At 49.1% G+C, this 16,363-nt stretch overlaps 1 protein-coding gene across 2 annotated transcripts; it reads left to right on the top strand.

Annotated features, from left to right (window-relative positions):
• Positions 1–7,266: 7,266 nt before the first annotated feature.
• FLYWCH2 (FLYWCH family member 2) lies at positions 7,267–11,293 on the top strand. Of its 2 annotated transcripts, none has more exons than XM_014537168.1 (3): positions 7,267–7,929; positions 8,695–9,133; positions 10,020–11,006. In XM_014537168.1, the coding sequence occupies exons 2-3, from the start codon at positions 8,797–8,799 to the stop codon at positions 10,052–10,054; spliced, it is 372 nt and encodes a 123-aa protein (XP_014392654.1). In that variant the 5' UTR covers positions 7,267–7,929; positions 8,695–8,796; the 3' UTR covers positions 10,055–11,006. The 2 variants fall into 2 exon arrangements, with proteins under 2 accessions (XP_014392654.1, XP_005863232.1); XM_005863170.2 differs by lacking the exon at positions 10,020–11,006 and adding an exon at positions 11,013–11,293 and having other exon boundaries at positions 7,268–7,929.
• Positions 11,294–16,363: the final 5,070 nt, after the last annotated feature.

Genomic DNA, 16,363 nt, shown 5'->3' on the forward strand with positions numbered 1-16,363 from the left:
AGGGTCGGGAGGGTCCCGGGTCCCAGGGCGCGGACGCCCCCCGCACCCCGCGGGGGTCTCTCTGAGTTCCTAGGGCGGCTGATCCTGGGGGTCCCCCCCGGCTCTGCATCCCAGCGCTCAGGCCACCTCCTTGTCCTTCATCCGCGATTCACCCCCTTTTCCTCGCTCCTTCCCCCAACCCCGCCGACCCCGGGACTGAGCCCGGACAGACACCCTAAGTCCGGAGCCCCACGCCAGCCTGCTCTCCTTGACCCCACCCAGTGCTGCTTCCCTCCCCGCACCGTCCTCACCCCACCCCCCGTGTGGCTCTGGCAGTCGGAAGGGTGCGATCCTGGGAGGGGGACACTCAGAGGCTCGGTCCGAGGCGATGGACACGATTGGGGAGGATGGGGGCGGGGGCCATTGGGGCGCAGCACAGAGAGGTCTGATGACAAATGACAATGGGGAAGGGGAATGAAAGTGACTGATATTCCGAGCCATGGTGATGCGGGGGAAGGAGGGGCTGTGACGTGAAATTCCCACTTTGGGGAAGCTCTTCCCTGCAAACTCGGGAGTAGCAGTTCTTGGACCATCTTGGGGTCATTGCTGCTTTGAAAACCTCCCTGTAAGGATATGTACCAGCTAAGCTGGCCCGTCATCCCACCAGTGAGCCAGGCACAGCCCTCCATGAAGCGCCTAGGACGGTGATGATGGCAGGTGGGGGCAGCTGTCAGTTTCACTGGGAATTTTTTAAAACAACCACTTCACCCTTCCCCTATCTATTTTTTAAAAAATATATTTCTTTATTGATTTTAGAGAGGAAGGGAGAAGGAGAGAGAGATAGAAACATCAATGATGAGAAAGAATCATTGATTGGCTGCCTCCTGCACGCCCCCGACTGGGGATCAAGCCGGCAAGCCGGGCACGGAATCGAACCTGGGGCCCTTCAGTCCGCAGGCGGATGCTCTATCCACTGAGCCAAACTGTAGGACATCCCGTATCTATTTTTTTTTAATTAAATCTTTATTGTTCAGGTTACATTTGTTCCTCTTTTTTTCCCCCCCATAACTCCCCTCCTCCCAGTTCCCGCCCCACCCTCCGCCCTCACTCCCCACCCACTGTCCTCATCCATAGGTGCACGATTTTTGTCCAGTCTCTTCCCGCATCTCCCATTCCCCTTTCCCCGCCAAGAATAGTCAGTCCATTCCCTTTCTATGTCCCTGATTCATTATAATCACCAGTTCATTCTGTACATCAGATTATTTATTCACTTGGTTCTTAGATTCACTTGTTGATAGATGCATGTTTGTTGTTCACAATTTGTATCTTTACCTTTTTCTTCTTCCTCTTCTTAAAGGATACCTTTCAGCATTTCGTATAATACTGGTTTAGTGGTGATGAACTCCTTTAGCTTTTCCTTATCTGTGAAGCTCTTTATCTGACCTTCAATTCTGAATGATAGCTTTGCTGGATAAAGTAATCTTGGTTGTAGGTTCTTGGTATTCATCACTTTGAATATTTCTTGCCATTCCCTTCTGGCCTGCCAAGTTTCTGTTGAGAAATCAGCTGACAGTCGTATGGGTATTCCCTTGTAGGTAATTGAGTCTCTTTCTCTTGCTGCTTTTAAGATTCTCTCTTTGTCTTTTGCTCTTGGCATTTTAATTATGATGTGTCTTGGTGTGGTCCTCTTTGGATTCCTTTTGTTTGGGGTTCTCTGCGCTTCTTGGACCTGTAAGTCCATTTCTTTCACCAGGTGGGGGAAGTTTTCTGCCATTATTTCTTCAAATAGGTTTTCAATATCTTGCTGTCTCTCATCTTCTGGCACCCCTATTATTCTGATGTTGGTACGCTTGAAGCTGTCCCAGAGGCTCCTTACACTATCTTCGTATTTTCGGATTCTTTTTTCATTTTGCTTTTCCGGTTGGGTGTTTTTTGCTTCTTCGCATTTCAAATCTTTGACTTGATTCTTGCGCTCCTCTGGTCTGCTATTGGGTGTCTGTATAATATTCTTTATTTCAGTCCGTGTATGCTTAATTTCTAGTTGGTTCTTTATCATAGCATCGAGGGTCTCATTAGTTTTCGTGACTCTCTCCTCAAGTTTATTGACAGCTTCTAGCACATTTTTGCAAGCCCTCAAAATTGCGATTTTTAGCTCTATATCCTCCATTTCTGTCATGTTTTTTTGTCTCCGCATTTTTTATGCTTTCTTGGTGCACCCCCTAGTGGTCTTTGTGCGCAGTCTTGTTCTAGTTGAGCCTTGATTGTTGTAGTTAATACTAGAGGGATTTGACCACCAGGCCGACTGGCTGTGTGAATCAGCTGTGTCTGCCGCGGAAAACTTCTGTCCTCTGGGGAGGTGCTAATCTAGCCTTTGCCTGAGGCGATCTGGCAAATGGCTCTGCGCAGGGCTTGGGCGGGGCGGGCTCAACAGGGCGGGCGGGCGGAGGGAGCGGTTATGGCCCCTCTCAGTCCCGTTCCCAGAGGCTCTGCTTCTCAGAACCCCCGGAACCGCTGCAAACCTCGGAGGGAAAGCTGCCTTCCAACTGATGCCAGACACTCCCGCTTCTCCCGTTTGGGTCCGAGTCCCCAGCGATTCGCCCGTATCTGGAGCTCAGAGTCTGAGACTCCCCCCTGACCGAAAACGACAACCGCGCTCTCAGCCACCAGCCCGCTTTGCGCGCGCACCTCCGCACCTGAGTTTTTTCCACACTGCGCCTCCTCTGAGCCTCGGTGTGCTGTTATTTTTCCTTCTAGTTGAAGAGTCTCTCCTCAGCCAGCCTTCCTGTGGTTCTGGGTGATGTCCGTTCCGTCTTTTAGTTGTATTTTTGAAGTGGTTGTTTGCGGCAGCAGTCTCCGGTGTTTACCTATGCCGCCATCTTGGTCTCCTCCCCCGTATCTATTTTTAAGAAGCCTTGCTAAATTCACCACTGTTCCCATTACACAGGTGTGACCGGCTCAGAGAGGTGTTGGTGGACATTGATGGTATCTCTTTCATATACATGAAGGTAATTCAGCCGATCCATCATCAGCCACCAGGCAGGGCTCCCCTCTTTCAGAATCTCACCAGTAAGGGATTGGACCTCCCACTAGTTTCCTATTGTTTCAGTAACAAATTAGCACAGATTTAGTGGCTGAAAACAACACAGCTTTGTAACAGTCTTACAGTTCTGGAGTTCAGAAGTCTGATACAGGTCTCAGTGGTTTCAAATCAAGGCGTGGGCAGGGCTGTATTCCTTCCTGAGGACTCTAGAGGAGACCATCTATTTCTTTGTCTTTTCCAGTTTCTAGAGGCCTCCAGCATTCCTTGGCTCATGGCCCCCTCCCTCCATCTTCACAGCCAGCAATGTCGAATTCCTCTGACCCTGTTTCCATCAGCACATCTTTCTCTGACTCTCTTCTGCTTCCCTCTTCAGCTTTTTAGGATCCTTGCGATTGGCCCCACCTGGATAACCCAAGCTCATCTACTTTAGTAACCTTAATTCCATCTGAAAACTTAATTCTTCTTTTCCATGTAAGGTAACACATTCACAGGTTCCCGGGTTCGGGACTGGACATTGTTGGGGGCCATTACACTGCCTCCCAAAGACCTGATGATATCTCAGAGGCTCCTGCCAGTTCTTAACATTGTGTGAACTGGGCCTTACACTGGGTCATCTTTACACTTCTGGGATTCCTTTGTGCAGACCAACAGCATGACAGCTGGTTGGGATCAGTGGGTGACTGGAGGCCACAGCAATCTAAAACCACCGGATTACACTATTAAGGGAAGGGTGTAAACCGAGTCAAGTAAGATAACTGTTAAGCTTTTTTATCTTTTTAATTCATTTCTGCTTCACTTTTTAAAATTCTATTTATTTATTGAACTTTTACTGAGTAAAAATTTAATTTTCAAAATATACACATTTGGCTTAAAGTAGCTGCCTCTCAGTCCTTCCCTTTACACCTAGAAAATAAATTTCTAGAAGGGTGGGGATGAATCCAGAAGAGAGACTGATGTGCATCCCGGTGGTGTTAAGTAGTATCTCATTGTGGTTTTGCTCTGCATTTCCCATTTGGCTAATGATGTGGAACATTTCATGTGCTTATTAGCCATTTGTATATCTTCTTTGCAGAAAGGCCAATTCAGAGCCTTTGCTCATTATTAAATTGGGTTGCCTTTTTATTTCAGAGTTAGAGTTCTTTATAAATTCCAGATACAAGACCCTTATCAAATATGTAATTTGCAAAATTTTTCTCCCATTCTATGGGTTACCTTTTAACTTTCTTTTAAAAAAAAATAATTTATTGATTCCCCCCACCCCCCTGGCCAGTGTTGATCAGTGGTTAGAATGTTGACCTGCAGACCAAAGGGTCATGGGTTCCATTCCAGGTCAAGGGCGCATACCTGGGTTGCAGATTTGATCCATTCCTAGTCCTGGTTGGGGTACATGTGGGAAACAACCAGCTAATGTGTCTTTCACATTGGTCTCATTCTCTCTCCTCCTCTTTTCCTCTCCCATCCCCCTCCCTCCCTTCCCTTCTCTAAAAATCAATGGAAAAAATATCCTCAGGTGAGGATTAACCAAAAAATTTTTTTAATAAAAATAAATTAGTTTATTGGTTTTTAGAGAGAGAGAAAGGGAGAGGGAGAGAGAGAAAAACATCGATGTGAGAGCACAAGAATCACCTGCCTCCTGCACAACCCCTGAAACGGTGCATGTGCCCTTGACTGGGAATCTCCTGGTGCACAGGAAACGCCCAAGCAACTGCACCACACTCTTTTAACTTTCTTGACAGTATCCTTCACAAAAGTTTTAAATTTTTTTCAATTTATCTGTTTCTTCTTTGGTTGCCTGTACTTTTAGGTGTCATATTGAAAAAAGCTGCCAATCCAAGTTCATGAAGACTTATTGCTATCTTTTAAAAAAAGAGTTTTATAGCTTGCTTTTATGATCTATTTAGAGTTAATTTTTGTATATGGTGTGAGGAGGGGGTTCATCTTCATTCCTTTGTATTGGATATCTAATTGTCCCACCATTCAACATTTGTGAAAAGTCTATTCTTTCTCCCGTATCAAGGGTCGGATTTAACCTTCACCTCCTAAAGGTTTTTGGAATTCTTCATAAGGATTTGTCTCTTCTCCCCCATTTATGTCAGTGTGGGCTTATGGATATCTATTTTATTCTTTGGGTTATATCCTGAGGACTTACTCTGAAGTCCTGCATGCAGTTTCCTCTGTAACTGGCATTTTTCACTTTAAGCCACAGATGCTCAGGGCAGACCAGCCAGGCCTGGGTTCAAATTTTGGCTCCTGGTAGCTCTGCTGTCTGGAGCCACTTACTTAAGTCCTGGAGTCTCAGTCTTCCCAGGGCAGAGTGGGGATGATGGTGACATTTAGAAGGAAGATTGTTCTGGAAATATGGGCTGATGTCATAGGATTTTTGTTCCTGGCTCAGATCTCAACTTGAGGACCAACCACATGGCTCTGGGCAGGTCACTTTAATGTTGGACATGGACAGGAGTGCTGGAGGGGCAGGGTGTGTGTGCTCTCTCTCTCTAGTTTAATTTTATTCATTTTAAATTCTAGTTATTTATATTAATCTTTATTTTCTTATATGACACTATGTGGCATAGGAATGGAGACCTTTTTTTTCTAAAGTAGTAGACTAAAAGGAAAATTACCATATTGGTAAATGTATCTTATGTTTTAAATGTTAAATATTTTCCCTTGTAAAATTAGTTCATGCACGTTACAATTTGGGGGAAATTATAAAAAAAATAGAAAACGAGCAAAAATGAAATCCCTTATTCCCACCACTGCTAACATTTTAATGAATACTTCTTAGGTAGCTTTAGTACATTTTAGTATAATTCTTTGAAAACAGACTAGAACCTGCTTCTTAAGTTAAGAATGGGTCAAATAAAATTAGTAAGTACATGAGAAATATAACTGGAATGGAGAATAAATAAAAGGAAAGATAAGTGGATTGAGAGAGAAAGACACAGGACAGGGATCAAAGTTCTTGGTCTTTTTTTTTTTTTTTTTTTTTTTTTAAAAATTGAAAAATGCACAGTTGTTTAGCCTAGAAAAGATCATCTTTGCAAAATGTGTTCACTGGATTTTCTAACAATGCTTTTTTGTAAACCAAATATAAACACTTTATTTTTATTTATTTATTTGTAGTTAGATACCTTTTTTTAAAGTATATTTTATTGATTTTAGAGAGGAAGGGAGAGAGATATAGAAACATCAATGATGAGAAAGAATCATTGATTGGCTGCCTCCTGCACGCCCCCTACTGGGGATCAAGGCCGCAACCCAGGCATGTGCCCTTGGCCGGAATCGAACCTAGGACCCGTTAGTTTGCAGGCCAAGGCTCTATCCATTGAACCAAACCAGGTAGGGCACAAATATAAACACTTTAAAACCTTCTTATATCCTTTTTTACCCCTTGTGTCCTCTTTTTTTCATCTTGGAAAAATGGCTCATTTAAAGGAGCAACATCACTATCTTGTGGCCTTCTAGAATACTGCTGCTTAAAGTTTAAATTGAATTTTCTACACTTACAGGGTAAGTTAAATTGTGTTCTGGCACTCTCTAGGGGTCTTTCCATCTGGTCTCTAGACTGGTGGTTTCTACCCTGATAAATGGAAAGAAAGCTGGGAATACGATTATTCGAAAGCTTTGCTTGTAGCTCTGAAAAAAGATGTATGTAGGAAACAATGCAGAAATGAAAGCAGTTTGTGATAGGAGGTGGGATGATGCAGATTTACTGTTACTGTTTAATGAGTTCAATATTACTTTTTCAATTAAATATTTCAAAATAACCTCAATATAACCTATCTCATTGCTTTCCTTTGGTTAGAAAACTAAATCCGGATAAATTAAGAGTGGTGTCAGCCGAGTAGAGGAGCTGTTTATTGTGCAGGAATGTTTTCAAATGGGTAGATCTTGGATGAAGGTGGTTTCTACAAGCATTTTTCATATTTTTAAAATTTGGATGATGAAAAAAAAATCCATATAAGCGTAGTCTGGCTCCCCTGGGTGACAGGCAGAGCTTTTGGAACTGTGGTGGCATTTGCGTGAAGATCCAGCTGGTTTGAGGGCTCCTAACTGAGTAAATAGCCCCTAGAGCAGTGGTTCTCAACCTTCTGGCCCTTTAAATACAGTTCCTCATGTTGTGACCCAACCATACAATTATTTTCGTTGCTACCTCATAACTGTAATGTTGCTTCTGTTATGAATCATAATGTAAATATCTGATATGCAGGATGGTCTTAGGCGACCCCTGTGAAAGGGTCGTTCGACCGCCAAAGGGGTCGCGACCCACAGGTTGAGAACCGCTGTCCTAGTGTCATGTGCAGGCCCTGCGCGCTCCTGCCTTCCGGGACGTGCTCTCGGTTTGAATGTGCATGGAAGTTTGGGATCGAGATATAGAGACACCACACGCTATGATTTATTAGGCACTCACCGTGTTCTGTGCTGCTGTGGACTGAATTGTGCCTGCCCCCAGACCCATGTGTTGAAGCTCTAACTCTCAGGACCTCAGAATGTGGCTGTGTTAGGGAAAGGGCCTTTAGGATATAGACACACAGGGAAGACCATGTGAGGACACAGGAAAAAGGAAACAGTGAGAACTGAGGGTGCAAGTGGGCATGTGTGGGCTTTGCTGCGCGTGGGCAGGGCAGGCAAGAGTCTCCCCAGGCAGCAGCATTAGTTCTGGGCTAACACGGTAAACTGGGAAGACCTGCCATCCGCTCACCACCCACTTGCCCCCCAAACAAAAAAGGCCACCCCATGCTTGTGCCCCAGGGCCATGGTCTTCAGACCAGCCCCATCCCCGTAATCTGTCCTTTATGCTTCTTCAGGCCAGAAGCCAGGGAGCCCTCAGTGACCACAGATTCTCTGGACAGCTTCACAGCCCTGTCCCCGCCCAGCTGAGGCAGCGCCAGCACCAGCTCAAGCACAAGGTCAGATCGCTGCCTTCATGGGGCCCTGGCACCTCCTGAGCTCTGGGTGGCCCCAGGCCTCCCGCCTGGGGTGGGCACAGGATCTAGTTGTGAGTCCAGAGAGTCACGCCTCTCAGGGCCAGGAACTCTGTGGTCTGCAGAGTGTCAGGGTGAGAGGGCGCGGGGAACCCTGGGAAGGTCAGTGACCTGAGCTCATGTCCCCAGTGCTTGTCTCTGATGCTTGGTGCTCAGGAACGCCAGTGAGTGTTATCCTGGACAAGGCACGCCAGGCGCCGTGTGGGGTGGGCTCCAGCTCGGCCTCAGCTGGCCTCCCAGCTCTGCCGCTTCATGGCTGTGCTGGTCGCTCTGGGAGGCTCAGTGTCCTCATCTGTAACCTGGGTCAGTGAGAATGGAGGACTTTCATAACATGGGGCTGGAAGGTTAAATGGAAAAAACCATGAAACACTTCGCTTCAGGCTCAGCACCCAAGCACCTGGATTTGTAGTAACTCAGTTATCAGTATCTTAATCCCCAGCAGCCTCCCCCGCAAGGGCAGGGCTTAATTGTAAAAGCACATTTACACATGGGGAAGTGAGGTTTGGATGGAGGAGGTGACATGCTCACTGCTGCGAAGTGAGGAGCTGGCCAAGCAGAAGCACCGGCCCAGGCTTCTCCAGCTCTGTTCAGGTCCTTGCCCATCTTGGTGCCCCATCTGCCCAAACTGCGCCCCAGATCCATTCTCCTTGAGCCCAGGCTTCACTGATGGGGGTTTGCTTTCTCCCTTAGGACAGAGCCCCTGGACTGCCAGGCTCCTTGCCAGGAATCAGGAGAAGAAATCCATCTCCTGGAGCTTGAGTGTGGCCTGGGGGACAGGCCATTGGTCCCACAATGCCCCTGCCTGAGCCCAGCGAGCAGGAGGGCGAGAGTGTGAAGGCCGGCCAGGAGCCGTCCCCACAGTCCCCTGAGCCGGGCACAGATGTCGTCCCTTCAGCTCCCAGGAAGCCCAAGCCCAGGAAGTTCTCCAAACTGGTCCTGCTGACAGCGTCCAAAGACAGTGACAAAGTGGCTGCAGCCAAGCGCAGAGGAGTGCACTGCATCATGTCCCTGGGGGTGCCCGGCCCCACCACCCTGGCCAAGGCCCTCCTCAAGATCCATCCCGAGGCCCAGCGTGCCATTGAGGCAGCCCCCCCGGAGCCTGAGCAGAAACGCAGGAAGCTGGACACAGGTGAGTCCCTCGTCCCAGCGAGCAAAACTGAGCATGACCTCCCTGGGGCTGCAAGTCCCCTGACACCCGCACAGCCGAGGGGACAGACAGGCTTGGCTGGCTCTAGAAAGAGCATGTCTGTGCTGTGAGCATGTCTGCATGCAGTCTCTCTCTCTTCTCTGCGAGTCTGTAGCCTCCATGCATGTGTGTCTAGGGTTCTGTGTCTACATATGTATTTGCCTGGGAGGGTATGTCTGTGTGTGTGTCCATGTCCCTGTCCCTATTTCTGTCCATGCCTGCTCTTTTTTTTTTTAAATCCTCACCCTTTCCACTGATTTTTAGAGAATGGAAGGGCGGGAGGAAGGGGAGGGAGAGAAAAGAAAACATTGATGTAAGAGAGACACATTGATTGGTTGCCTCCTGCACACCCCCTGACCCAGACTAGGGATCGAGCCTGCAACCAAGGTATGTGCGCTTGAAGGGGGATCGACCCCACGGCCCTTCTGTCTGAGAGCTGATGCTCTGACCAGTGAGCAACTGGCGAGGGCTGTCCATTGCCTGCTCTTGTGTATTTCTGTATTTATGTGTTCGGGGGGGTCTATGTGTGCATATTTCTGTGCCAAAGTCTATTTGGAGCCCCAGGCTTGGTGCAGGTGACAGTGAAACTTGGAAACCTGAGGGACGCCTGGGGGAGGGGATGCCTAGTAGCTGGGAAGGAGATGAGCTGAGGTTTCTTCCCAACCAGAAACAGGGTCTGCTGTGCCCTGAGAAGATAGAGAAAATAAAAGCCACAGCAGTTGGCCCTATTTGCTGCGTATGAACAGGGGCCTCCTTGGAGTCAGTCAGGGCACTGGGCTTGGTAGCCAGTCCCGGGAAAGGGAAGCCAAAGCTCCTTGGTTTCCACCAGGTAGCTGGGCAGTACAAGGGACCCCTCCGCACTGATGGAGACAGTGGTGAGTGCTCTGAAGTCAGGGGTGGGGGGGGGGGGCCCTACTACTTCCCCAAGGTTGAGACATTAAGGCTCCTGAGACGGGGCACCCCAGCTACAGGCCTGAGGAACCCCTCACCTCCATCCCCTGTTGGATAGGAGCTGTAATCAGGGAGTTGGGGACCCCATCTCCCCAGAACCTGCAGTGTGCCCAGTGTACCCTGTGAGCGCTTCCACCAGCCAGTTCTGGTTCAGGGCCTCCATGTGTATGTATACCTGCTTCCTCCTGCCAGCCCAGGGGGTGGAGGGTGCTGTCCTGTGACCTGTTGGGAAGCAGGGTTCAGAGAGGCCAAGTTACTACCCTGAGGCCACCAGCTGATCCCTGCAGAGGGTGAAGGGGGGACATCTGGCTCAGAGACCATCTTCCCACTCAACTCAGTGGGTTGGGTCAGCTCCATGGCCTTTTCCACCCTCTCTGAGACCTCAGCTTGGGCATCTGCCCAGGTTCTTGGGCCAGATAGGCTCTACCCCATACACGCTATTGTGAGGATGCGAACAAAAGCCAGCCTTCCTCAGGTGGAGAGATGGAGGGCAGAGCCAGGCTGTCTCTCTGCCCCACAGGCTCCCTTAGGCAGGTCTCCAGCAGTCACCAACCCCCTCGGCTGCCATCCCATCTTCACACACAGACACACACACACACACACACCCGTTGCTCCATCCCTGGCCAGGCACTGGGGACAGCAGCAGCTTCCTAGTCCTCAGCCCAGATTTGGCCCAAGGTTTCCTGGAAATGACTTTAGCAGCCCCTGTGGCCTTTGGGAGCGTATGTCTGGAGTTGGCAATCTTCGAAGTCGGTCAGTGGTGCCCAGGTCATCCCCTGGTGGGCTGAGAGCTCAGGGACTCGGGTCTGTGCCACACCCTCACCCCTCCCTTTTCCTCTGAGCCCTCCTGACCCACCCCATTCTCTTCCAGAAGGAAAAGAAGACGGAAGGTTGGCAGAGGGGCCAGCTCCCAGTCCCACAGAGGCCGGGGAGGAGTCCTCTGTGGGGCCCGGCGAGGCTCCGTAACCCTGACGACTGCAGGCACGGCGTCCTTGATGGCTCAGTGAACTTGGCTGTGACCTCTTCTGCCTGGGGCCCAGTCCCCAATGATTTTCACTCACAACATTGTGTAATGTTTTTCAGCTCAAGCTCAAGTTACTTTTGTAAGCGGAACAAAAGATTAAAATAAAATAAAATAAATGCTAGATCCTATCATGAACAGGTTGTAAAAATTCCAGGATTCTGGGTCCTTTGAGGCCCAATTCCAACCCCACCAGCCCTCACATGGTCCTTCCCCAGGCTGCCTGGACTGGGCTCTATTTCAGACTCAGGAGGGCTCTCGAGGGCCTCCATCCCCCAGAACCTCACACCCCAAGGGCTCCTTCAATCTGGAAATCCAGCCCCTGGCAAGAGACTAGGTGGGTCTCTGAGGTTCCCTTCCTTCTGCCTTGGTCTGAAAGGGGACAGTGGGACCTCCAGCTCTGACCCCCTAGAAAGCTGATCCAGCCACCTCCCTGGCTCCCTCCAGGGCCTGTCCCCTTGCTGGAGCCTCACGAGGCTCACCTCCTCCAGGCAGCCACATGGGACTGATAGCCCCCTGCACAGGGCTCTGCGATCACTGCGGCCCAGGGTTCTGCTGAGCGGGGGCTGCCATCTAGGGGCGGGCCCCCTGACAAGTGTGTGATGCTCCCATCATGTTCCTTCCAGGTGGGTTGGGGGCTGAGATGACCAGGACCCTGAACCCCTCCCTAGCCCCTGGGTGCTGCCACGGCTGGAGGAGGAAGTGGAGGAACTCCACAGCTCTGCTTCAACCAGAAGTCCAGGTCCCCCAGAGGCCCCCAGCCTCAGTTGCCTCACTGCAAGGGGCCCTCATTATTTGTAAACTGCCGCTTCCAATAAGGAAATGGCTTATTTTTAAAAAATATATTTTTATTGATTTTGATACCAAATTTTTGGACTGGAACCCGGATTCTCACAAGGGGCCCTCATTATTTGTAAACTGCCACTGGGCACAAGGAAATGGCTTATTTTTAAATATATTTTTATTGATTTTTATACCAAATTTTTGGACTGGAACCCGGATTCTTTGTCCACCGGAATCGAAGAATGAATCCACGGACAGAAAGTGGTATAGCAAAGGTGGAGATTTATTGAAGAACAACTACAGACTCCCACGTAGGGAGGGGAAAAGAGTCCCACTGAGTTCCTTTTCCCTGTGGCTTATTAAGGCTGCAGTGCCTGTGTCCTGATATCCCCTCTGATTGGTCAATATTCCCCTTCGAATTGGTTACTATAGTGATTCCTAAGGCCCTCCTCCCTCAAGTCCTTCCATTCCTCTGGGCTTTCTTTTCCATCTGGATGAAGGGCTTCCTTCTCTTTATTTTGTAAATGTAGACCTTTCTGGGACACTTCCAGTTTCCTTGTCTTATGTAAATGCAACTGTTGCTGCTCCCCTGTCTTATGGAGATGTAACTGCACCTGGCTTCCTTGCGTTATGGAAATGTACCTTCTCGCAGTCTGCAGCCCCGTGTTTTTCCATGGACCCCAATTCTAAAAAATCCCTAAGCCTGCCTATGTTCCCCCAAATTCCTGCTTCAATTTCAGAGAGGAAGGAAGAGGGAGAGAAAGATAGAAACATCAATGGTGAGAGACAATCATTGATCAGCTGCCTCCTGCATGCCCCACACTGGGGACTGAGCCCACAACCCGGGCATGTGCCCTGACTGGGAATCCAACCGTGACCTCCTGCTTCATAGATCGACGCTCAATCACTGAGCTAGCTACACCGGCCGGGCTTATTGTTAGGTTAGGTGGCTCAGGAGGCGGCATAAGAAATAAAGAGTCGAGTGAATCAGAAAAGAAAGAAAGGAAAGGTTTATTTCTGCGTCCCCAGGAGACCCACGTACCCCAAAAGACAGGGCACGTGGATTCACGCCAACAGGGAGGGGGGCGCTTTTTTTATACTGCGGTTGGGTGAGGGGCGGGGACATGAGCTGAGGTATTCAGCTGAGGAAGTTTCAGCTGCAGGGGGTCAGCAAGGTATTCAGGAAGGAGTCAGTATCTGTGTGGGGGTCATGGAGAAGCCAGTATCTGTGTCTGGCATGCTGATCTGTTAGAAATTCCGGGGGGAGTCCATTATCTCGTCACACCTCTGCATGTATCCGATAGTTTAGAGGCCTTGTGTTTTAAAACACATTTTCTAAATGTAATCAGTATCTCTTGACACCGTCTCAGGAGAGCTAGTTGCCCAGCACGTTTTCCTTGCCAGCTCTCCATTTCGCTGTTTTATTTTTACAGCATGTTTGTCTGTAACGTTTATATTCTGCAGCCATAATTTGAGATGTTCTTCTGTCTTAATTCCAGATTTAAATAGGTTCCCCTTACCCACCAATTCCTCTTTCCTCCGTTCTGAGTCATCCTTTAGCGGGGCAGGTTTTGTCTGATGATAAGAACGTAGGAGGAGTAGCTCAGGATCTAGCGTGTGATGGCGGAGTGCCACCCGGGAAGCAGGAGTGAAGAAGGGGAGGAGAGGAGAGGGGGCAGGCCAGGCGTGACTTCATCCCACTCAGCCTGGTGTCCAGGCAGCCCCAGCCTGGGCGGGTCAGAGAGGAATGACGGGCCTGCCCACTCCCCGAACTTCAGTGTGGCATTGTTGACCCCTCCTGCTGCTGCCAGGGAAGCTGCAGGCTGCGTGGGCACTCACGTCCCCAGTGAGGGGCCTGGCTGACTTGGTGGCCCCTGGAGGCTGGTTGAGGGCACAGCAAAGGCCCATCTCCCTCCTGAGTGGCCGTCATCTGCCAGAAGGTGTTCAGTACCGCGGGTCAGGAAGCCCCTGCTGAGCCAAGCCGGGAACACACACGAGGGCCAGCAGTGTCAAGATTTTCTTTATTTTGAAACATTTCACGTTCGTATAAAAGTTAAAGGAGCGGTGCAGGGGACATGGTATAACTCTCACCTAGGTTCACCCCCATTTCTACCCCTTCTCCTCTCTCTCCTGCCACTTTCCGGCCCCTTCACTTCTTGAAGACCTTAAAGTCTGTCCAGAGCAGGGTGCCTGGGATCTAGTGATAAACAAGTCACAGCGCTGGCCTCCCAGGGCTAGACAGGAAACACGGAACTTCCTGACTGGTAAGTCCATGAAAGCTGGGGCAAAGGGCTGCCCACAGGGTCTGACAGGGGCCTGGCTCACGGAGGGCAGCCTGAGAAAGCCCCTAGAGCAGTAGTTCTCAACCTTCCTGATGCCGCGACCCTTTAATACAGTTCCTCATGTTGTGGTGACCCCCAACCATAAAATTATTTTCGTTGCTACTTCCTAACTGTAATTTTGCTACTGTTATGAATCGTAATGTAAATATCTGATATGCAGGATGTATTTTCATTGTTACAAATTGAACATAATTAAAGCATAGTGATTAATCACAAAAACAATATGTAATTATATATGTGTTTTCCGATGGTCTTAGGCGACCCCTGTGAAAGGGTCGTTCGACCCCCAAGGGGGTCGCGACCCACAGGTTGAGAACCGCTGAAGGGTGAGGATAGTGGGTGAGAGGATTGAGCCCAGGGCCCGGATGGAGCCGGGCAGGAAGACCAGTGGCAGGAATGGTGAGCAGATGTGGGTGGCTCAGGGCCTGGAGGCCACAGTGAGGGTTTCAGATTCATCACAGGTTGGGAGGTCGGAGATGGATTCATGAAGAGGAGGGACATGGTCAGCATCATTACACAAAACTCCCCCCAGGGCCATGAGGATGGACTGGTAGGGTCCAAAGTGGGGGCTGGAGAGCCACGGAGGAGGCCCTGATAGGTTGTCTTGCTTGGGGGGCAGAGCATGAGGGAGAGAGTACCAGCCTTCCCAGCCGAGGGATGACAGTGCCACCTACCAGGAGGGCAATCCAGGAGAAGGGCCAGGGGAAAGTGACCCATTCTGGTCATATGGGAGGCAACCGATGGATGTTTCTTACAGGGATATTTCTCCCTTCCTCTCTGTCTATATCTATCTATCTATTTTTTAAAAATCCTCACCCAAGGATATTTTTCCATTGACTTTTAGAGAGAGTGAAAAGAGAGGGAAAGACAGAGAGAAACATCAGTGTGAGAGAAACACATCCATGGGTTGCCTCCTGCACGGGCCCCAATGGGCCTTTGACCGTGTTATCATAAAAACCATTCAAACCTGTAAAGAATTTTGTGAGTTTATTTGAGCCAATCTGTTGACAATTACCAGGAAGCAGACTCTCAACAGATTAGGACTCAGGGGTCCTCAAACTACGGCCCGCGGGCCACATGCAAATACAAATATTGTATTTGTTCCCGTTTTGTTTTTTTTACTTCAAAATAAGATATGTGCAGTGTGCATAGGAATTTGTTCATAGTTTTTTTTTTAAACTATAGTCCGGCCCTCCAACAGTCTGAGGGACAGTGAACTGGCCCCCTGTTTAAAAAGTTTGAGGACCCCTGGATTAGGTTATGCTCCAGAGAATGGGGAGTTCATACCTTGTTTTCATAAATTACCATCAAAGGAAAATACGTGAGTTACATGAAATTCATTGGTGACAGATTAGGGAGGTGGGAGAAAGCAAAGAGGGGGGGAACCTCTGGGATTGGATAAAAAGTGAAATGATGGACATATGCTTCTTTTACACAGATGGGTACAGGATAGTTAACATAGTTAACAGGTGATGATTAACACGATAATAACAATGAGGGAGTGCCATTTGTTGTGCCCAGAGGGGTCCGGAAAAAGGGAAGTTACAAGTTACCCAGACATTTCACAGGTATGTTATTTTAGATGCAAAAAGACAAAAGGCTCAGTAAAGATCAGAGTTGATCTTTGTCAGGGAAAATACTGGCCTAGGACATGACTACCCACCATAACCTGCTTGTAGTTCAATATTTAATTTTCAGACCATCCTTCGTGGTTATTTTAGGTCTTGAGTTTGCACAACCACCATGCAGGCCTTCCCTGAGCTAGTCAGGTTAGCACATGGCCCCTTTCGTCCCCAATCGGAATGGAACCCGGGACCCTTTGGTCCGCAGGCCCAAGCTCTACTCACTGAGCAAACCGGCTAGGGCTAAGTTTTGGACATATATATCCACTTTTTCTCGGGTGAGGATTAGAAAAAAGGAAATAATAGCACCCTCCTCTTGTGTGCACAACTTAAGCCTGTTTTCTCCTTGGGGTTGTATTCCCCTTGGTTGCTTTCCAGAGCTGTCGTGGGACCCCAGGTTCCCCATCCGCCGAGACTTTGCAGGGCAGCCCGGAGTGGGGGGAGGGGGGAGGGG

This window comes from Myotis brandtii, unplaced genomic scaffold, assembly GCF_000412655.1.
Source record: "Myotis brandtii unplaced genomic scaffold, ASM41265v1 scaffold1738, whole genome shotgun sequence".
Lineage (NCBI taxonomy): Eukaryota > Metazoa > Chordata > Mammalia > Chiroptera > Vespertilionidae > Myotis > Myotis brandtii.

Excerpts from the sequence above, each read along its gene's own strand:
- FLYWCH2 (XM_005863170.2), top strand. The coding sequence starts at position 8,797 with ATGCCCCTGCCTGAGCCCAGCGAGCAGGAGGGCGAGAGTGTGAAGGCC. Across the intron at positions 9,134-11,012 it reads ACGCAGGAAGCTGGACACAG|AAGGAAAAGAAGACGGAAGG; the intron begins GTGAGTCCCTCG and ends ATTCTCTTCCAG.